This window comes from Equus asinus, chromosome 20 (assembly GCF_041296235.1).
Source record: "Equus asinus isolate D_3611 breed Donkey chromosome 20, EquAss-T2T_v2, whole genome shotgun sequence".
Lineage (NCBI taxonomy): Eukaryota > Metazoa > Chordata > Mammalia > Perissodactyla > Equidae > Equus > Equus asinus.
In genome coordinates this window covers 39,109,801-39,133,212 of record NC_091809.1, presented here as the reverse complement: position 1 = coordinate 39,133,212, position 23,412 = coordinate 39,109,801, and the positions used below count along the sequence as shown (strand labels likewise).

The 23,412-nt window shown below is 39.9% G+C and overlaps 1 protein-coding gene across 1 annotated transcript in view; it reads right to left on the bottom strand.

The window, feature by feature from the left end:
• SIAE (sialic acid acetylesterase) overlaps window positions 1–23,412 on the bottom strand; it is a 36,705-nt gene that overhangs the window by 7,550 nt on the left and 5,743 nt on the right. The window contains exons 3-7 of the mRNA XM_014848537.3: window positions 17,193–17,368; window positions 7,739–7,877; window positions 4,216–4,387; window positions 2,696–2,805; window positions 1,990–2,123 (exon numbers count right to left, since the gene is read on the bottom strand). Of these exons, the coding sequence (XP_014704023.1) occupies window positions 1,990–2,123; window positions 2,696–2,805; window positions 4,216–4,387; window positions 7,739–7,877; window positions 17,193–17,368 (731 nt within the window). The remainder of the gene's footprint in view (window positions 1–1,989; window positions 2,124–2,695; window positions 2,806–4,215; window positions 4,388–7,738; window positions 7,878–17,192; window positions 17,369–23,412) is intronic.

Sequence of the window (23,412 nt, the reverse complement as noted above, 5' to 3'; positions counted from 1 at the left end):
AAAGAAGTGTCAGAGCTGGGATTTGAATCCAGGCAGACTAGCTCCAGGATCCATGCCTGATCCATTACATTCTCATAGCTGATACTTCCCTTTGAAGATGTACATTTATACTCCCAGTTTTCCACAAGTAACCAGCATATTTTCATTGACAAAGTTAGAGCCCAAAGGCTAAAGAACTAATAAACTGAAAGACATAAACATAAGTGCAAGGACCAGGCCTCTGACTCATGCTACACTGTCAGCCCTTCACACAGTTCATGGCATCTAATAAGCATTCAACACACACTTTAGGTTTGAAGTGGCTGAAGTCACATTCAAATCACCATGTACACAGGCTAAGAGATAAAAAAAAATGTACCTCAAAAGTCCAAATGTAGCTTCCACCAAGAGTAGTTCAGAACTGGTGCCAAGAGTTGCTATTTTGAAAATAATGAGCAAAAAAATCTTTTTTCAAAGTCAAAACAAATGTAAGAAAGAAGGAAGAAAATGATTGTAAAGTAATTATAAGTGGAAAGAAGGTCTATAAAAGTCTTCATCCAAAAAAAGGTATAGTGAAATAGGACAAGGTAGAGGAGATAGGGAGGATGGTGAGAAGAAGGTTATGCGTGGGACGTGCAGAGGCAGCTGTCTGGAAGTATGTATGTCCAATTCAAACATTAAAGCCCATTCCATTATTATGTTGACTTGAGCCTTGTTTTTATAATACCTTACTTGTTTAATTTCCTATGTTCGAGAAAAGTCAGAACTACCACTCTGCTAAAAAGTCTAGGTCTTGGAGGGGTCATATGAACAGGTAAGGCAAGGCAATTATGAATTTGGTTAAATACGTTTATTCCTTTTAGGCAAGGCTGAAAGCAGAAACTGACTAGTTACTGCTAATTAAAAGTATGGTTTCTCTTGATCTATTTTTTCATTTGTATGTTAGGCCATGTTTAGTAAGTGTCGACCAATTAGGTACTGGGGATATAAATGTGATCCAGGGAAATACAGCCATGTGTGCAACCTCCATGCAGGTAAAAAGGGGAAGCAGAGGGTGCTAAGAATCACCCATCTGGAGAGAGAGGGTGTCTAACCCAGACTTTGGATAGTCACAGAAGGCTTTCTGACTGATATGCAGACTGAGACCTAAAGGAAGATGAAAAGTTAGCTGGGAAAGTATGAGACAGAAAGACTACCCCAGACAAAGAGCATGTGAGATGGGCTAGGAGTGCGAAAGCAAGGTTCATTCTAAGGAGTGGCAGGGATAACACCAAGTTGGGAGGGTGTGGGGAAGTGGACATTCTCACACACAGGTGCTAAGAGAATCATTTTATACAAATTTATAAATTTCTACAGAGAAATTTGTGGACATGTTCAATGCCTTAAAAAGTGTTCAATTTAATCCAGCAATTTCATTTATCTTATGGAAATAACTAAGCACATATGTAATGATTTAGCTACAAAAAAAAAAACATGCCATTGCTTAAAAAAGCAAAATGTTTAAAGCAACCTAAGTGCCCATCTAATGAGGACTAGTTAAATAAATTACAATACAGCCACATTTCTGAACACTCTACAATCATTATAAATTGTGCTAAAGATTAATATTTATTGTCATGAAAATTGTTCAGAATATGAAATTATGAGAAAAAGCAAGATAAGATACAGTATTGTGGTATGGATCCTATTTTAAAAATACATGCGCAGAAAAGGTCTGGTTATGTCTGGATTGTGGAATTATAAATGTTTTTAGCTTCTTTTTTTGCTTATATTTTTAATATTTCTTTAATGAACATGTAATGCTTTTTTAATAAGAAGAAATATTAGTTACTAATTAACTTTTTCTAAAGAGTTAATTGTCCCACCAATGAACTGAGATGAATTGTCTTACATTCAGGTCTTGACCAGCAGGCTACGAGGACATAAAAAGGAACATGGATTCCAGGAAAGAGATCTAGACAGCACATCCGCACCTCAGTGCCCAAAAACCCTCTTCCTCTCAACACATACCTGAACAAATCCAAATGGGAAGAAACGCTCTGTCTGCCCCTGGGAGCCACGGTGGAAGGTTTGGCGCCAGTCTTCAATGAGCGCAGGGAATGTGCAGTTGTACAAGTCTCTGTTAATATTTATATTGGACTCCCCTAAAAACAGTCCAAATTGTGAGAGGAGTTTGGGGTAGATGCAGAAACAGCCACACGTTACTCCCCAACTTCTATCTGCCCTTAGGAAGTGGGCCTTCCTGCAGGATCTTTGGACTGGACTTGTGAGCTGCTCCGGCCAAAGGGGCATCAGTAAACATGATGCAAGCAGAGGCTTGAAAAGCACTTCAGCTTTGCAGTTTGCTCTCCTTTGATACACTTGAATCCAGAAACTGCTATGTAAATGATAAATAAGTCTGAGCTAGCTTGCTAAAGGATGAGAGGCCACATGAGAACCATGGTACTCCAGCACATGGACAGCTCCCAGTCAACAGACATGAGGGAGAGGCCATGGTGAGTCATCCAGCCACCAAACAACCTGCCAGGTGGCCACAGACACATAAGAGATCCCAGCAGAAATTAGCCAAAGCAGCCCAGACAGAAAAACTACCTGCCGACCCCCAGAACAGAGCTAAATAAAATTATTACTGTTTTAAGTCACTAAGTTCTGGGGTGGTTTGTTATACAGGAAAAGCTAACTGATACAATGGAGAAATAGTAAATGGAACACTCACCCTGATACCATATCACCCCTTTCAGAGTCATATTATGTAGCGGATGGATCATGGCATTCCAGAGAACAGAGTGCTGACTGGGACCGGCTACAAAATCAGATGCAGTGAACCTGAAATCAGTAAGATGCATAGTGTCAGGAGAGAGCTAGTGATCGATCACATGATGATCCCTAAGCTGGGAGTGTATCCACCTTTCATTTGGGTCAAACTTCTGAGATAAGCAATAGAGAATTAAATTGAACCTCTCTGTTTCACATGAAAACAAGTGAACAGTCTCCAAATTTCACCTCCAGGTTCTTCCCAGGATAAGTGTATCAGTCAGCTTTCTGTGAGTTCAAAGTGGGCCATCCCAGTTTGCAGATAAGGTCATCAAAACCAAAGAGGAAGAGTGTTTCATTATGAGTCTCTCATAGAGGCAATAAATGTATTTAACTAGTGCTCAATGGATAGACACTTAGATTGTTTTAAGCTTTTTGCTTTTATATAAGCAATGCCAAGATTATCTTCCTTACAGCTAAATCATTTCATACAGGCTTAATTATTTCCTTAAGATAAATTCCCAGAAAGGAAATTGCTGGGTCAAAAGGCACATTTTTGTAATGCTCTAAACATGTTCCTAAATTTCTCTGTGAAATACTTATATATGAATTTATACTCGTGGCAGTCATGTAAGAGAATGCCCACTTCCCTACACCCTTGGTATTGTCCCTTCCATGTCCCCAGAGATCTGGGAGGCCCAGCTTTAGATCCCTCCTATTCTTCCAGAGGCCATTCTTTCTGTTCCCAAGTTGAATGTCTTCACTCCCCCACAGACAAGCCTTTACCACACTATTCAAAAGCCCAAGTCCATCCTCCTCCCAGAGGCCTTCCCAGAATTGATGAGACAATGTCTGTGAAAGCAGGTCACAGACTGTTAATCTCTATGTTAATACTAATACCAGGATTTTAGTAACTAGCCCTTTCTCTCCCACCCCAAATATTCTTCCTGGTCTAGCTTTTCCTAAGTGTGCTTTCATAATCAGTAGACTAAGATATTTCTTTGATTACAGGTACATTTTTTCTTCCTATTAGACTATTTATTCTTATATAGCACAGTAGTTAAGAACACAGACATTGAAGCCAGCCTTTGTCACTCACAAGTCGTGTCCATGAGCAAGTTACTAAACCTCTCCCAGAATTGGTATCTTTATCCATAGAATATTCATAGGTTCTACACTTCAAGAGGTTGTTGTATTAAGTGAATTAATATATATACAGTTCTGACAGCAATATGTGGCATACAGAAAGCTTTCAGTAAGTATTAGCTATTACTTATTGAGGAAAGGAATCATAATTGCTTCTTGACATATTCTCTGAGGATTGCAATGGTGACTTCTGTGCATGGAATAAGTTACATACATTCAGTACATACTTGGACATTCAACACACACTTGACTCCCCAGAGGAGACCGTGATCCTTCTCTCTTCCATAATTTCCTGGGAAGCTTTCTCCCAGACTGAGGATGCTTTCTTACCCTTACCTAGGGACCCCACAGGCTTTCAGTGACCTTCCAGATGACCAGGCTTCAATGGGTGTCCCACCCCACGAGGAGGCAAGCAGCCCAATGGGATACTGCAGAGTGTCATACAGGTAACGCCCAAAGAGCCAGCACACTGCTGACATGTACTGGAAACTTCCATGGCCCAAGTTTTCTGTTCACAGAAATAGTTAAAGAAAGAGTCAGGGAAAAAGTATATGGATACAAACTGTAGCTACTAGATGAGTCTAGGTGAGAAGAATGGGTATGGGTCATTCCTTGTATTCTTTTCTAAGACTTTCAAAAAGTAGGATAAGATTGAGAGGCAATTGTCTCATTAGCAGAGAGCCAAAGCCCTCTGGCCAGGCAAGACGGCTTCCCCCCACTGCATGCTACCCCATCACTTACAGGTTCCTGAGAACCTAGGAATATCAATATTCCTCTTTAACAGGTGAGGGGCGGAAAGGCCATTGGGCCTCTATACTACTATCATCTACACCTCTCCTCTCACCTCATCATTCATCCCCACTTAGCTCTGTGGAGGGGAATAAGCAAGCAGGGAGCATGTTGAGAAGAAATGTATATTTTTTCTGGGTAGTTTTATACCCAATTTTATAGCTATGGTAATGAAAACATGGACAAGTAAGTCACAGGAAGTTTGGCCAAAAAGGAAAGCAACAGAAACCAAAACCAGTGTTTACATGTTCAGTATAGTCTAGCTCATGTGTCCATACAGCCCAGTAACCAACACAGACCAGAACGGGCAATTTCCATGTCAGAAAAAAGCTGATGAACAAGGGAACATGCACACACATAGAACTGACGGGATCAATTCAACCCAGTATTTATTAAAGAACTACTATGTATAAGTCACTCGCTTGGCACTATAAAAGATTCAAACTCAATATAGGCCCAGTGCCCAAAAAGCTGATAGTGTAATAATGAGAATTCAACACAATTACAATTGACTGAGCAACTACTAGGCGCCAGGCACTTCTAGATGGTTGAGATACAGTAATTAAAGAAATATGGAGAGACAGGGAACCTCTCCGCATAGGTCTTATATTCTACAGAATACAACAAATATTCAGCTGAACAAAATAAAAGAAAAAAACATGGTTAAGAGCCTTAAGAGGTACAAACAAGTGTTAAGGGGTTTTAACAGCAAAAAGGAAGAATATCAAATGAAAAGCAGGTCATAAAAAGCCTAACAAAGCCTGACCTCCTCCCCTGTGCTCCATAACACTCTGTGCATAGTGTTTCCCTTTCCCCATCAAACTATTAGGTCCTTGAAGGCAGGAACTTCATCTTATTTACTTCAGTATCCCCAGTGTCTAGTACCTACCAGAGAGTCAGTAAACGTCTGTTGACTGGTGAGGGTGCCTGTGGGTAGCCAGTATCAAGGTGGATTCGTTGACATGTAGACAGGGGGAAAGGTACATAAGAGGGAAGGGGAGAAAGGTAGGGAAGCGTTGAAGGGTAGACAGGAGTTTAACAAGCAGAGCTGGCATTCTAGGCAGATGAAACAATACATAAAAAGGCACAAAGAATAGGAAAATTTTGAAAGTATTTGACTGGAGCACAGATTATAAAAGGAGAATATTAGGAGATAAGACAGGAGGGGAGGTTAGAGTCACATCTTAGAGTCAAGAAAACAGAAAGCCACTTGAAAATGCTTGAGAGTGAGAATGTGTGGTAAGCAAAAGTACCTCCAAAGATATCCACACCCAATGCCCAGAACCTGTGAATATGACCTTCTGTGGCTAAAGGGCCTTTATAGATGTGATTAGGGTTAAGGACCTTGAGACAGGGAGAATGTCCTGATTATCCAGATGGATCCAATCCAATTACATGAGTCCTTAAACTCAGAGAACCTTCCCAGCTGCAGTCAAAGAGACGTGACAACAGTCGAAGAGGCAGGCGAGATCTGAAATGTGACAGGGACTTGGTCTCCTATGCTCTTCCCCAGACATCTGCATTGCCTCACCTCCTTCAGGTTATTACTGAAATGTCACCTTTTTCAGTTGGGAGTACCACAGCCACTCTCAACGGGGAACCACAACCCCATCCCAGCCCCACTGGTCTGTACTGCCCCCTTCCCTGGTATATTTCATTGATTTATTTTTGTCTCATCAGCATGCATCACCATCTAACCTATCCCTTAATATTCAAAGATTTATTCAGTCTCTGAGTGCAGAGAGTGAAAGGGAGCTGACAGCAAGGTATAATAAATTATCCAAATCTAATTGATTCTTGTGTTCTGGATAACATGTAGGAGGAGGTCATGGACCAAAAGATTCATCCAAAAATTTACCCGAATCTATTCAATTCCTAAGTTGTTACAGGGAGAGTTCAGATAGTGTGATACTAAATACTATCAAACACTTCATATATAATTTACTAGTTTTATTATTCATTTCCGTATCCCACGCACTAGGATATAAGCTCCATAAGATTAGACGGTCTTGCCTGTTGTATTCACTGCTACACTCCCTGCACAGAGAACAGTACCTAACACACAGTCAGCACTCAAATTTGCTGAATGAATTAATACTTGAAAATATAGGAGCAATTGAGGTTACCAAGACAAAGCACATACAGACAAGAGAAAAAGGACTAGGAAGAGCACAAGGGACTACTTTTGGAGGAAGAGATTGAAGAAAGCGAAGAAACAGGGAGGAAGAAGACAGAGGAAGAGACCCAGGGAAAGGAAGCACCATGCAAGCTAAGAGGAATATGTGGTTTCTCAAAGCGGTGGTCAGCAGTGTCAAATGCTACAGAAGTGTCCAGAGTGTATAATTAGAAGAATAGTAACACCCTTGAGGGGAACAAGTTGTTGAGGTAGAAGCAGAAGCCAGATTACAAAGGGTCAGAGTGAATACATGGAAAGACAATGAAAAGGATGAAAACCAAAGATGTTCTAGAAAAGTTTAACAAAGCAAAGGGGAGAGGTGAGGAGGGTGTTTGTTATATTTAGTTTTGCTTTGTTTTGTTAGAATAAAAGAAAAGCTCTGAGAGTCTGTCTTGCTCACAACTATATCCTTGGGGCCTAGCACAGAGTGGGCATGAAATAAAGGTTTCTTGCCGAATGGACAGGGGGTAAAAGAACAGAGCCTGAGGGATAAAAGAAGACCCTGAAGGAGGTACGAGACAAAATCAAAGGTGGCCCTGAAAAGACACCAGTCAGTTGTGTTCAGACACAGAACCAAAGGAAGATAGCGAAGAGGAGAATAGAGCATTGAGGTGTTGAAGAGAGATGCTGGCAGAGCTCATGCTGAATAGCCTCAGAGTGTTCAGTGAAGGTGAAGGAAGAGTCATCTGCTCATAGCAAAGGGCAAGATTCACTGTTAGACTCTTGGGAAGAAACATATGAATTGGCCACCAACAGGAATGGGGTGGAGAGTCAATAAATGAATGAAAGGATGGTTGAATAATAATAAATAGATCAGAACAAAATTCAGGATTACAGATTCCATAGGGTGCTAGCCCAGTCTAAGAGATGGCGCATGCTCTAGCAATCACTTACCTGCGGTAGGCTTAGACCATTGCAAGTCAACCTCAGGAAGGTCCTCCAGCTCCTGCTCTGCCTCAACAAGAGACACAGAGAGAATGCGGACAGACTGATAGGCAGCAGTGTTAGACAGCTCACTTGTAGCATTAAATATCTAGAAAAGAAATAGGAATGTAATTTCTTAGACCAACCTAGTGGGTGTCAACTATCCTACTCCCTCTTAGTAAACACTACCAACCCTCTGAGCTCTTTCTGAGCCTTCAATATACCAAGATCAACTGAATGACCAAAACCGATGATGGGCTGGTCTGAGTCACCTTGATCCACCTTGACCAACAGAGATCATGATGAATCATGTCCCCAAAGAAGGTAGGAGTACAATGAAATCTGAGATCTCAAGGAGCAAGTCTGTATTAGAAGAGAGGAGCTATGGAGTAGTTTAGGCTAAAGAAGATCAACTATCAATTAGACCACTGTGATATCTTGAAACTAAAATATTTCTATTCAAAAAAAGTATCTGATAACATAAAGCCACAGCATTAGCTTCTTTCAAAAATGGAGCCAAAAAGTCCATGAGGAGGTAGGTTTGTGTAATCTTTACTACATAGGAGAAGTATATTCAAAGGAAACATACCTGAGAAATGATTGTTGAACTACTAAAACACACTGAAGTCAGTCTCAAAAATGCTTCTACTCTCACGTCAGTCCCGGCAAATCACCAAAGGAAAGCATTGAAACATGGCAATTTGAAAAGTGGTGTTCAGGGTGACTGCTGAGGACAGTCCCAGGAAACCAGACAAAGAAAAGGGGCCATCCAAAGACACATCCCTTTTTCCAAAATCATTTCATGAAACCTCATCAGTTGCCAAGAGTACGACAGGAATGGCTTACAGTTTTGCTGGACAAAAATGTGTGTGCTACACTGAGTAGTTTCTTTGTTAGTCCTATGAAACATCATTCCTCTCTGAGCTTACACATAAGTGCTATTTCCTTTAATCTTGATTTTTTACTTATGGTTTTCCTTTATTTTAAAAAGAATGTATCATAAACATATTTTGCTTTCTTATTTGTGTTTGTTTTTTCTTGTCTTCTCTCTATCTCCCTGGACTAGTCCAGTTTTCCCAAAACAAAGGGCTAACAGGAGCATCAGGAAACCCAGTTATCATGGGCCTCAGGGAAAAGAGCTCCAGCTGAGACAGGACGGCCACAGTGAGATGCACAGGAGGCTGGGATACTTTCCATTGGCCGCTAGCCACAGAGTGTGCAGCTGGTTTGCTTTCCCTCCCACTCACCACAGAGAATACAGCTGGCCCTCCAGCCCACAGTGTAAGAGAAATGATGGAGCAGCCAGAGTGCCCCCACAGAGCATTTCACTGAAATATGCAGCCCCTTGAATCGCCTTTTGACTTGCCACTGAGCCTGCTGTGGCCAGTAAGATGGCCAGATGCAAATGACATGGCTCTTTTGGTCACAATGGGAGCCACAGCCTGAAATGCTCCCTGGGTAGCAGAAGCTCTAGCTCCAGTCAGGGTTACTGGTCTTCCCACTATCGGGACAAAGATTACACATGGCCTCAGGAAAATTCCATGGGAAATCCAGACCTGTTAGTTCAGGATCTTGCCTGGCAAGTTTAATGTAAAATAAACATTAAAGAGTAAGAACAGGCTAATGCACTCACAGTATACTCTGGCAGGGAAATTATTTTTCAGCAGCAAGTACCTGTAAAAAGTCACCTCCCTTGAAATTCAGTTCTGCACTAAGCGCTAAGGATCGTATGTTGCTTCCATGGAAACAGTGGATAAAACTGCTTTCATTCTTTCCACCCACACCAGCTTCCGTGCTGACTTGGGACTCAAGTGCCTCGTCGCAATGAGATGCCAGCTTGGGAGGCAGTATGAGGGAACATGCTACTTGTCTTTCAGACCCGCTTCTAACACTGCAGAGTATTCAAGGCCAACAGAGTCGGGCTGGTTGGCATTCTCCTATATTGTTACCAGCACACAGAACTGGAGCCAAAACATTGGCTGGAGAACTTCCATGTTCAAACTCACATTTGTGTATTATTTCAAGCCAAAACTTGAAAGCCACAGAAAGTGTTAACAAAAATGGTGGTGGGGGAAAATTCTTGCTATACCTGATGACAATTAATTCTGAAATTGGTAGCCTGTCCCAATATCACCAAGCCTTTTTTGATGGAAGCATTTCCTCAGGGATATTGGCAGCAAATTTAGGAATAAAGAGATTTCAGGAAGATTTTCATTTAAATGACACTTGGTTTCCCTGCTGATGAAAGGGGAAGCCTTACTCCATCTGCTGAGATCAAATTTCATCTCATCAAACACCTCAGTGTAATTATTTTGCTACCGACTATTTAAATGAGGATGTAAATGAATACCAAAGTATTTGAAGTCATTAAGACTGCTGCGGCTGAGAGAGACCACCGCTGCCTCTCCAGGGACCGGCGGTTCACCATCAAAGCAGCTGCTCGCCGGTGTTCATTTTGTAACCTTTATACCACATTCTTGAATTAATGAAGAAACATCAAGAATCTATTTCCTCAGAGAATCCTGGCTTGGGGTCTGCATGGGGGAGCAAGGCATAGGTGTAAGAGTATGTATGTGTGTGTGTGCGTGCATGCACATGCATGGCACGCACACATGCTAAAGGACACAGGGAAACTTTACTTAAAAGAATTTGGACCCTAGAAGTCATTTTACCTTCTACTACATGCAATACAGCAGTTCTAAAGTTGAGGGTAGCAACTATAAATAAGCCAGCCAACATAACTCCTGTGATTCTTTTTTTTTTTTTTTTGAGGAAGATTAGCCATGAGGTAACATCTGCCAACCCTCCTCTTTTTTCCGAGGAAGACTGGCCCTGAGCTAACATCCCTGCCCATCCTCCTCCCCTTTACATGTGGGACGCCTGCCACAGCATAACTTGCCATGCGGTGCCATGTCCGCACCTGGGATCCAAACTGGCGAACCCTAGGTCACCGAAGCAGATAGTGTGCACTTAACCGCTGCGCCACCGGGCTGGCCCCATCCTGTGATTCTTTTATTGTAATGTGATACCAGCCCTTCTCTTCTGGATTTTAATTTTTCTACATGTAAAGCAGGAATGGGGGGATTGCTAAAACAGTGAAAAATGGGTGTACTATCTAACACTGGCCATCTTCTTCTGAGCCTAACTAGAAATATCCAATAAGACCAAGCCCTGGGGCCAGCCCCAGTGGTCTAGTGGTTAAGTTTGGCCCACTCTACTTCGGTGGCCTGGGTTCAGTTCCCAGGTGTGGACCTACACCACTCGTCTCTCAGTGGCCATGCTGTGGTGGTGGCTCACATACAAAAAAGAGGAAATCTGGTAGCGGATGTTAGCTCAGGGTGAATCTTCCTCAGGAAAAAGAAAAAAAGACCTACCCTGACTTAGGAGGCAACAGATGAACATTTAGACTTTTCTCCATTTATAAACATCTCACTCCATGTTATAAATAACACTTGATTTTAAAATTCCACTTTACCCTGACAACAAGATGGGCACGCAATCTGCCATTTCATTTAAATGTGAAGAGTGGTAGGTTACAGTGGAAATCTTACCTCCTCAGAAAAATCACATGGGGGGTAGGGAAGGAGAAAGAAAGAGACAAACACTGTGTTTGCCTGTGTGTGTGTGTGTGTGTGTGTGCACACGTATGCCTGCACATGTGTGCTGGGAGTTGTGTAGAACATCCTTTTGATCATGAAATAAAGTTCTACAGAGTGTTAAGAGACTAGAAAGCTCGGCTTTTGATACTGTCAGCACCTAAAATGCTGTGTTGCAAAGCAAGTGAATGAATTAAAACAAAAAAACAAAAAATCAACAAATGGGATGTTTCAAATGGACTCTTTTTTCTATTTCTCTATCTCAGAGTTTGTAGCCTTAGCTTAAGAAGTAAGATGCTTAAATGCTTAAGAGTAAATTCTAGGCAGAAAGAATGTGTTCACTCTTAACAATCAAAATCTGATTTAGCTTGACAGAAGATGGGATGGAATCCCCTGACAGACTGCAACTGAGAACCTGACTGTATGGATACAAACAGATCTGGTCCACGCCTTTCTGTGCAAACACGGAACTGCAATCAAAACATTAAGGAAAGGACTTAACAGCAACCCCACTTCTATACAGAACCACGCTTCTATCAAGAGATAAAACTTCATTTTTGCCTCCCTTCACTTACGCTAAAAAAAAGCCCAGAAAAGCTCAGTTTAATAAACATTTAAATTTAAAAGGATTCTGTATATTTAAGGAGGACAGGAAGCAAGAAAAAACAAAATATTGGTTAGGAAGACATAAATAAGAGAATTTAAACTTTGAATTAGAAAACTAATGATGAAATGAAATGGATATGTCCAGCGGATATTTTTAGTAGCATTATTTAGTAAACAGTGAGAAAAAGAAGAAACTATAAGGGGTAGAAGCCATAGAAGCAAAACAAGAAATCATAAAGCATATGAAAGGGCTGTTTTATAAATCTTTTAAAAAAAGAAATAAACTGAGACCATGCTCTAGTTGGAGAGACTTTTAAATCTCAAATTTAAATATTTCTCGAAGATGAAGAAGTAGATAGATAAATAGTAGATAGATAGAGAGAAGTAGATAGAAAAATAACTTGAGAAGAAACTGAGTTTTAGAGAAAGAGCTAGAGAAGACAATCATCTTTCAAAGTTCTCAACCTATGAAAGGAAACAAATCAAAGTATACAGAACATATTAGTGCTAATCAATAATTCAAATTCAAGAATTTATTCCTAAGATTCTGATTTACATAATCTGCCTCTTTATTGTAAACTGAGCCTTTGATAAATATTTAAGAGGTGAAATCAACATCAATTTCTTGTTTTAGTAACTTTCTTTTAAAAACTATAGTTATTTCATGTTCATTATGGAAAAATCACATGATTCGGATAAGCAGAGAAAACCAATCCCAATTTCAAACGTGCCAAAGAACTTAACTCATTTTAATTTCTCTGGAGTTCTGATACTGAGTAAAAAATATCTATTAATATTTCAGCAATATTTTAAGCCTATATAGTTTAAAAATGTCTCTGAACTTGCTATTACACTGTCTTGCCTTGAGCTTAATTTAAATGAAACGACAATGGTCACTCATACCTTTAAGTCAGATAGCTTCCACTAAACAAATAAAATGACAATTCTGAGGCCCAGAGCACTAACTCCTATCATGCTCTACCCAGAAATCCATGCTCTTTATTCTAGATTGTTTTTGTGTTTAATTAGAAAGTAGAGTTGATCCCAAAAATAAATGAATGCTAAAGACATATAGCTCCAAGGCGTTTGTTCTACCACTGCTGCCTTGCTAGAATACCAATCAAACTATCAAGAGACTGGCTTCCCTTGATAACCTTTTCAATGTCCTTTTTATCCAGCTTTACATAAAAGACTCACTCACAGTCTATCAAACGGGCCCTATGCTCTAACACAGGAGACAGGAACACCTCAAGGTGAGTTTCATCGCAGACCAACATGTCAGCAAGTCAGCATTTCCTTGTTCTGTCCCTCTTGATTCTCCATGTATGGCATGTGCCCCATCCCTACTTGGGAGCCTACATAGTGCTCTTCCTCCCGACACTCTAGCAGAGTAAATAGAGCCCAGTGAAGCCTCTGTATAGTTATAACAAAGGAGAAAAAAATGATAGGTCTCAAATTTAAGAATAATTAATCTTTGGGGCCAGCCCCATGGCAAACTGGTTAAGTTCACGCACTCTGTTTTGGCGGCCTGGGGTTTCGCTGGCCCGGATCGTGGGCACGGACACAGCCCCACTTGTCAGGCCATGCTGAGGCGGCATCCCATATAGCACAACCAGAAGGACCTACAGCTAGAATATACAACTAGGTACTGGGGGTCTTTAAGGAGATGAAGAAGAAGAAGAAAAAGACTGGCAACAGATGTTAGCTCAGGTGCCAATCTTTAAAAAAAAAAAAGTCACTTCCTCCCCAACAGCTCCTACTCTCCCCACCTACCCTAGAAAAAAATTTTTTTAATAAAAAAAAAAGAATAATTAATCTTCAAAGGTCATGACTGAAATAGAGAAGAAAATTGACACTAACAAAAGAAATTCCAGGCTATGAAAAAGTTGAGCCAAAAAATTAATCACTGGTCTATTATTATTTCTTCTTTCCATGAAAAGAAAAAAGAAATATATATATACACATGTCAATTTGATATACATATTAATATATATCAATATAATATAAGACACCTAACTGAAGTATCAAGATGTCTGAAGCTTACCTTGAAATGGTTCACACACACACAGAAAAAAAAGATAAGCTAAATATGGCAAAATGTTAACATGTGTCAATCTAGGTGATGAGTGTATAGGTGTTTATAAGTCTCTTACCTTTTGTGTGTGTTTGAAATTTTTTATGATAAAAAGTTGAAAAAATAATGACATCTTATATTTAGACAGCAGTTTTCAATTTCTAAGGGCCTTTAGAGACAAACAAAATAATTTAATCTTCATAATGGCCCTGTAAATTAGTTGGGTCAGATATAATGACAGGTATAGTATAGTCATAAAAACTAAGCCTCAGACATTTAACAAAACTCAATACCTTTCCAGGATAAAAACTCTCAAGCAACTAGGAATAGAGGGAAAATTCCTCAACATGATGAAAGGCATTTACGGAAACCCCACAGGTAACATCATATTCAGTGGTGAAAGACTGAAAGCTTTCCCCCTAAGACCAGGAGCAAGACAAGGATGTCTACTTTTCACTACTGCTATTCAACACTGTACTGAAAGTTCTAGCCAGAACTATTAGACAAGAAAAAAAATAATAAAAGGCATCCAAATTGGAAAGAAAGAGGTAAAACTATCTCTGTCTGCAGATGGTACGCTCCTATACATAGAAAATCCCAAAGAATCTACAAGAAAGCTACTAGAGCTAATAAATGAATTCAGCAATGTTCCAGGGGGCAAGATCAATATGAAAAATCATATGTTTCTATACATCAGCAATCAACAATCCTAAGAGAAAATTAAGAAAGAAATTCCATTTACAATAGCATCTAAAAGAATTAAATACTTAGGAATAAATCTAGCCAAGGAGATAAAAGACTTGTACATTGAAAACTATAAAACATTGCTGAAAAAGATGAAAGACCTAAATTAATGGAAAGACATCCCATGCTCATGAATAAGAAGACTTAAGATTGTTAAAATGTCAACACACCCAAAGCAATCTACAGATTTAATGTAATACCTATCAAAAGTTCCACACCTTTTTTTGCAGAAATGGAAAAGCAATTCTTCATATTCATATGGAATTGTAAGGGACCCTGAATAGTCAACACAATCTAGAAAATGAAGAATAAAGTTGGAAGACACACTTCCCAACTTTGAAACTTACTACAAAGCTACAATAATTAAAACAATACTGGCATAAGGAGAGACATATAGACCAATGGAATAGAACAGAAAGCCCAGAAATGAGCCCTCATAAATATGGTCAATTGATTTTTGACAAGAACATCAAGATCATTCAATGGGGAAAAGACAGTCTTTTCAACAAATGGTGCTGGATAAACTGGATATCTACTTGGAACAGAATGAAGTTTAGACCCTCACCTCACAATGCATAAAGAATACACTATACACTTCAAAAAGAATCAAAGGCCTAAACTTAAGAGCTAAAACTATAAAATTCTTAGAAGAGAACATTGGGGAAAATCTTTATGACACTGATTTGGCAGCAATTTCATGACTATGAAACCAAAAGCACAGATAAAAGAAAAAATAGATAAACTGTACTTCATCAAAATTAAGAACTTTTGTGTATCAAAGTATACTATCAAGAAAGTGAAAAAACAGCCTAGAGAATAGGAGAAAATATTTGCAAATCATATATCTGACAAGCAATTAATATCTAGAATATATAAAGAATTCCTACAATTCAACAACAAACAATTCAATTCAAAAATGGGCAAAGAACTTGGACAGACATTTCCCCAAAGAAAATATACAAATGGCCAATAAGCACACAAAATAATACCTAACATCATTAGTCATTAGGGAAATGCAAATCAAGACCACAATGACATACCACTTCACACCTATTAGGATGGCTTTAACAAAAAGAAAAAAATAAGTAACACACGTTAGTGAGTACGTAGAGAAACTGGAACCTTTGCACGTTACTGGGAGAAATATAAATTGGTACAGCCACTGTGGAAAATGGTTTGGTGGTTACTCAAAAGTTAAAAATAGAACTCACAGATGACCCAGAAAGTCTACTCATAGGTATATACCCAAAAGCATTGAAAGCAAGGACTAGAACAGTTATCTGTACACCAATGTCCATAGAAGCATTATTCATAATAGCTAAAAGTTAGAAACAACCCAGGTGTCCACCAACAGATAAATGGATAAACAAAATGTGGTATATGCAATAGAATACAATTCAGCCATTAAAAGGAATACAATTTTGATATATGCTACAATAGAAAGCAGAACAGGGGTTAGCAGAGGCTGGAAGAAGGGGAAAAGGGGGAGTTACTGTCTAATGCGTACAATTTATGTTGGGGATGATGAAAAACTTCTGAATATAGTTAGTGGTGATGAGTACACAGGGCATTGCAAATATATTTAATGCCACTGAATTGCACACTTACCAATGGATAAAATGATAAATATTTTGTTATATTCATTTTAACCATAATTTTTTTAAAGCATGTTTTAATAACAAAGTCTCAGGAATACCAAGTGATTTGCTAGAAGTCATACTAGTTGGATGACTAACACTCAGTCTCAATTTTTTAATCTCCATGACAACAAAAGACACATAGTATATTAGCTGCTCAGCATTAAAACAAAAGTAAGAAAAAAAGTGAGAAAACAGTGCCTGGCACACTTAAGTACACTAGCCGTGATCAGGAAAGCAGGCTCTGGAGTCACATTAGCTCCACTATTAACTGCATGACCTTAGGTGGGTAATCTAACGTCATGGGCCAGTTTCCTCATCTGTGAGATGTGAGTAACAGTTCTTACCTCATAAAGCTGTTAAATCAAATTAATACATCCAAAGTACTTAGAAGAGATCTTGGCACACGGTAAAAAAGAAGATTTCTACCTCCTTCTCCTCTTTACCCAGCTTCTTCTTCCTGTTTTTTTTTTTTTTTTGAGGAAGATTAGCCCTGAGATAACATCTGCTGCCAATCCTCCTCTTTTTGCCAAGGAAGACTGGCCCTGAGCTAACATCCATGCCCATCTTTCTCTACTTTATATGTGGGACGCCTACCACAGCACGGCTTGCCAAGCAGTGCCATGTCCACACCCAGGATCCGCACCAGTGAACCCCAGGCTGCCGAAGCAGAACGTGCACACTTAACCACTGCGCCACCAGGCTGGCCCCCTTTTTCCTCTTTATCATCATCATCATTACGTATTGGCTGACACTCTGCAAATTACCTGGGAAACCGTCATCTGCATGTTACTTTGCCCACTGCAAAGCCAGACATCTCCAAATAAGACATCATGAACGCTCAGGGTGAAGTTCATTGTCCCAAAAGTCTGCTGTGCCATCATTTTATAAGGTCCACCAGGCTTCATCGGATCCAGTACCACCATCCAGCTATTAGAGTGTGCTGAAATAACAACAAGGCTCCATGGAATTAATCAATCAATTAATTAAAATGAAATTAAAGCCCAATCCTGTCATGCATCATACTCACTTGTGGCTATTCCAAGCCTCTGTGATGAACTGAATTCAAAGCTATAAAGATTGGCCAAATCTCAGACAAGTGAATAGAAATAATAAAAGCAGCACCATTTCTATCCTTAATCTGTACCAATCCCTCCTTACTTTTAACTGAAGCATTTACAGGAAAAATAAGTTAACAGTTATAATCCTAAAAGAGGATAGACAAAAATACATGGAGATTAAAATTCAGGAGAGTTTAATAAAAAACATAAAATAGAAATTCTTATTATACTCTTGAACAGTCACTGTTAACATAATCATAATCTAATAGATTTACATAGTGCCCCAAACTAACTTGTGATTATCTGATCAAATGTGAGCACAGGTTAGAGATAATCATCCATGATCTGAAACTTCGCCTCACTGATGGTATCATCCTTGTTATCAATCCCCCCACCTCCTCCCCATAGTGCTACCAAGATTAATACTACTAGTGGTTCTGGGTTCTATCAACAGTTAACCAGGTGAGTGGAAAGTGACACATAAAGAAGTAGTGGGAGGTATATAAATTAACCTCTACAAAGAAGACATTTAGGCTTGCCCAATTAATTATTTTCACAGAGTTATTCACCAGACTTAAGGTTTTCGAACTCAATTAGGGAGATGAAAAGTTATCCAAGACCCTATTTCAGAAATTCATAGCATATTCCTTAGGAACCACCTCCCTACCACCTTCCTACCTCTCACCCACTCACCCCACCACCGCTGCCAACATCACACTTGGAAACTTAAGAAAGATATCTTGAAAATGGCAAAATTATGCATAGGAAAACCAAACAACATGAACAAAGTTGAAGAAACAAGAGTGAGAAAAGAGACTAAACAGATAAACGATCACTTTAAAATAAATATTCTTGGTATAATGCTGAAGAATACGAACTGATTTATAATTTGTGCCCACCAGATCAATGTAAGTTCAAAGGGAAAGAGTGGTAAGAACTGGAAATGGAGCATCCTAAAGTTATTATACCAACCTGTAAAGAATAATTATAAAAATACTGTCCAAGTGCCTACTATGTGGCAGACACTGTGCTAAGTTCTTTCTACTCAGCAAGAGCTAAGCAAAAGCATGAGAAGTCTCAATGCACGATTGGAGATTAGTAAAAGCTCAAACCATAAAGGACTGCTCAGAGTCTTGGGGAAAATGTCCAAAACCCTCCAGGCATCAGTGAAAGGGTGCATGTTTGCTCCTCTCAAAAGCACAACTGACTAAGCTTGCTACTCCCATGCCTAAGAGGTCAATTAAGCCCAGGACCAAATGCTCACTAGTGTTTTTATACCACTAATAGCCAGACATCGACATATTAAATGTATAATTCACCTAAAGCAGAAAAACCACTGTTTTGGAAACAGTGGGCAGCTAGTACAGATTGTGTCGGACAGGTGTGATGTGCTCCGTATGGCTCACTTCTGAGCAGGCAGACACTCCAATCTGTCCCCACTACACTCTTGCCAAGGTCTTTCCAGGCTTCTTGCACTGACATATCTTACTGGAGCTCTGTCCTCCTGCCACCAACATTACTCATTATTAGTGATGAGGTCAACCTACAGAAAACCTAGGACAGAACCATTTTTTAGCCTTCGACTACTGTACAATCTATTCCTGGTCACTGCTATTAATTAGATATTTACACTTAGTCTCAATCCAGGCAATAAGGCTGGTGAAGAAAACTACCTTCACCAGAGCTTAAAAAAATTTTGCTGCCCAGCAATAGAAAGACAACAAGGGAAGGGGGAGACATTTGGGCAAACCATGGCAAAACCATCCTACTGTAGCCAGACAATGAGCAACCTCTAGGGCCTAAAGCATCTGAAGAGAACCAGGCATCAAGACCTGAGCCTTATTTCGAAGAACTGGTCTCACAAGGAAATCTCTCAACTTCCACAAAGACCTTGGAGAACTTCCTTCTGTGATAGTCCTCAAGTTCTTTCAGTTTCTAGCTTTTTTCCTCTCCCACTTGATAAAAGAAAAATAAACTCCAACACAATAATGGGTACTAAGAGAAGTGAACTGCCAGGCAAGGCAGGGGAAACAAGATCCACCACAGAGAAGTCACTAATGGTCAAACTAACTCAGAAACAACTCATTTAAAAGAATGAGGATTTACTCCCTTGTAAATACATACAAAGTAGAGCAGCCCCTGTGAAGACTGTTTCTTAGACAAAAGGCAAGGACAGGATTATAAAGGCAATGGCCACCACATCTCACAAGTCCTTGGCCTGTCAGATTAGGATTAACTGGTTAAAGTGGAGCTCACCACAGGCCAGTGAAGACCATTATAGTTTTTAGAAACTGTGTTGACTCACCAAATAATAAAATTGAGTCACCAACCACAAAGAGTTGAAGTTCACCATCCAGCTGGTTTTCTACTGATGCTGGGCTTTCCAAGCAACAGTTGCTCTGGTTCCTTCTTCTGGGCCCTAGTCACTTGCTATCTTGTAACCTCTCTTACCAATCCAGGCCCAGGTTTCTGTAAATTCTCATTTTTGTTGCATTCAAATCTCTGCTTCCTCACATTCCTTCTCCTCCCATCTAGGAAGATTCATTTCTCTCCTTCATTATACAGCTACTTAGAGTGCCTACTGTGTGCCAAGCACTCCATCAAGCAGACAGCAGCCCTGGGTTACACTGACAAGAAAGCCATGAAAACTGACTGGGGCGTTGCGTTTTCGTGTCTAATGCTTAGCATATCTGGTGGCCTATTTCTTACTGTCTCTCTTCTCTTCATATTCCAGCCAAGGGCATAAATAAAGAACTCTCACCATTTTCTCTCCACCTCCCTGACCAACCTCCACCTCAAAATGGGAAGAACAATCAAAGGGAAAAAATTAAGATAATTTGTCTAGAGACAGGATTGGTCGTAAAGAGCTTTCTTGCTTTTTTCCTATTGCTATTCACATCAGATGTTAACTATTTTTCAGGTTATTGTGCCAAATCTCAGATGCCAAGAAGAGAAAAAGGAAAATTATCCACGATCTTTCCCTTCCCAAGAGGAAAAACCTAAAGCTAAAAGAAGCAGCCCTGTTCACTTCTTCCCCTACAGAACCCTGGCACTTCACAGCTGCGAACTGGTTCAGTAATTTGTGGAAGTGACTTGGAGGTAAAGAATTTCTTACTGCCTAAACTGCCCCTCCCCAATCTGCATTTATTCTGTATAAAGTTCATCTCTATCACCACCAAATATTAATGTAAAACCAAGAAAACCTAAAATACTTTTCTATCAATAAAACTGTTTGTGCAAGTTTCTTAAACTATAGCATTCTGTGGCAGACATACGCCAAGGTGACCCCCAATAGGTCACACCCTTGTGTAATGCCCACCCCTCAAGTGCAGGCAGAATCTGTGATTTGCTTCCAACCAACAGAAACTGACAGAGAGGATGAGACGTCATTCTTGTCATTGGGTTACATTATACAAAAAAGATGAAGGAGTTTTGCAGATGGAATTAAAGTCCCTAATCAGTTATCTTTAAGTTCATAAAAAGGGAGATTATCCTGGGTGGGCCTGACCTAACAAGGTAAGCTGTTTAAAAGAAGGTCTAGAGCTGGGGCTGGCCCCGTGGCCGAGTGGTTAAGTTCGCGCGCTCTGCTGCAGGCGGCCCAGTGTTTCGTTGGTTCGAATCCTGGGCGCGGACATGGCACTGCTCATCAAACCACGCTGAGGCAGCGTCCCACATGCCACAACTAGAAGGGCCCACAACGAAGAATATACAACTATGTACCAGGGGGGTTTGGGGAGAAAAAGGAAAAAAATAAAATCTTTAAAAAAAAAAAAAGAAGGTCTAGAGCTCAGAGATTTGAAGCAGCAGAGACGCTGCCATGAATTCTACAGGCACAAGGAAACGAATCTGCCAGCAACCGAAGGGACCTTGGAAGTAGATCATCCCTAGCTGAGCTGCCAGATGAGAACACAGCCTGGCCAATACCTCCACTGAGAAAGACCCCAGAGACATTTAGCAGAGACCTCAGCTAAATGACGGCCAGGCTTCAGACCTACACAAATTGTGAGATAGTAGAAGTGTGTTGTTTTAGGCACCTAAGTTTGTGGTAATTTATTATGTAGCATAGAAAACTAGTATGCATGCTAACACTGCAACCAGGAGCTTTTTATTTTTCTAAGAGCTTTAGGCTTTTTGTGTTTTTCTAAGTTAGAGAAAATATATCTATTTACCTCAATCATGATAAATTCAGGCAGACCCACCCTCATTTTATCACCTATATATGTATCCACCATGTGAGAAGATATACCCTATTCTCCCCAATTTTATTCCTGGTGTCTGAAAGAATCATGACGACTCATTTGACAACATGGCTCGAACGGGCCCAGTCCCTGACCGTATTCCCAAGCATCCCTCAGGCTTTAATTTTCCCAATGCTTAAGCGTCAGTCTGCTGGACAAAACTTTTTTGTTGTTTAATTCCACTTTGCTGTGGGCATCTAAGGGATTCTAGGTAATAACTTAAATATTAATAGAGATAGACAGTGGCAAATTGAGGTAGTCTGGCTGAAAATCCCAGAGTCCTCATCAAAATTTAAACAGAAGTCAACCTTTCAACGTACCCTGTAGTGTCTCCTTTGAGGAACATTTTCTTTTCTGCCTTATGAAATTTCCTATACGTCTACCTCCTTCATTCCAAGTAACACTTTATCCATTGTACTTTACGGGCAGGACAGAACAAGATGCCCATTGAAGTAGGCTTGCAGCTTTATATAAACTGAAATACCTTTCTTCTCTACCAAGCAAATGTGAAGAGCCTACTAAATAGATCTACACCCCCCCACCACCAATAACAACAACCCCTTTTCCTGTGAAACTGCCATCAATAGTCCATGAATCACTTGGTTCCCTTAAGTTGCTGCTGGATATTTTAACTCCAAATGATGCATCACTTTGCAGTGAAGCAACTGAGGTATGACTTGACCCTAAACTACAAAATGTGAAAGGACAGCATGAGACAGTGAGCTCCTGGAGGACGGGCACTGTTTGTATTCTTCTTTGTATTCTCTAGGGTTCCTAGCTCAGTGTTTTATACATAGACAGCCCTCAATCGACATTTATAGAATTGAACTCTAAGTGAGCAAGTTCACTATCACTGTAAAGGAAGAGAGAGGCCCATTCTCTAATTCATACTTTTTATTCCTTCTTGTCACCACCTACCTTCCTGCCTCATCTCTGGCTACTCCAAATATTGGTCCTGAAATAGCCATGATAGGGAGCAAAACTAAAAGTAATGAATAAGATTATGTTTTCAAACTGAAATGCTATATATTAGGTGCTTTCTATTCTATCTCTACAGTACTATGTAGTCTCTGTTTTCTAAATATTTATTGGTAATGTTAACTATTAGCACCAAGGAAATCCTATTTCTTATTTTTACACTATGCACTTCCTTGGATTTCTAAATCATCACCGTTACTGAGAGCACCACTACTTGTACTCTGTGCTGCTAATTTCTAAAATGGACAGGACACAAAAGGAAAGCACTGCTAGTCTCCTGAATTCTTCATCTTCAGTACATTCTACAAGTCACTAACAGCATTTAAATCTAAAAGAGAACAACTTCTCAATCAGTTTAAGCTTCCCTTTCGAGTCTCTTAGTTTCACCAAGTAACACTCTTACCTGAAAAAGTCTTAAAATCCAAGAACTAGAAACACTTACCTTGCATTTATGCCGGGTACATAGTATTTTAAAATGCCTGTTGAATGGAAATGAATTATGAAGAGCCTGCAGCAAGGTCTGGATCACTCTGGATTGGATATCAGTACCGTATATTGACAAGACTAATTAGGCCACCCTGGTTTTCAGGGGCCAATAAAATTTCCACAAGCTTCTCCGTCACATATGTATTCAAGTCACTGCTCAAACCACCAACTCCCACATTAACTCCGCCACCCTTCAGAGCAGCCTCCTCACCTGCCTGCCTCTC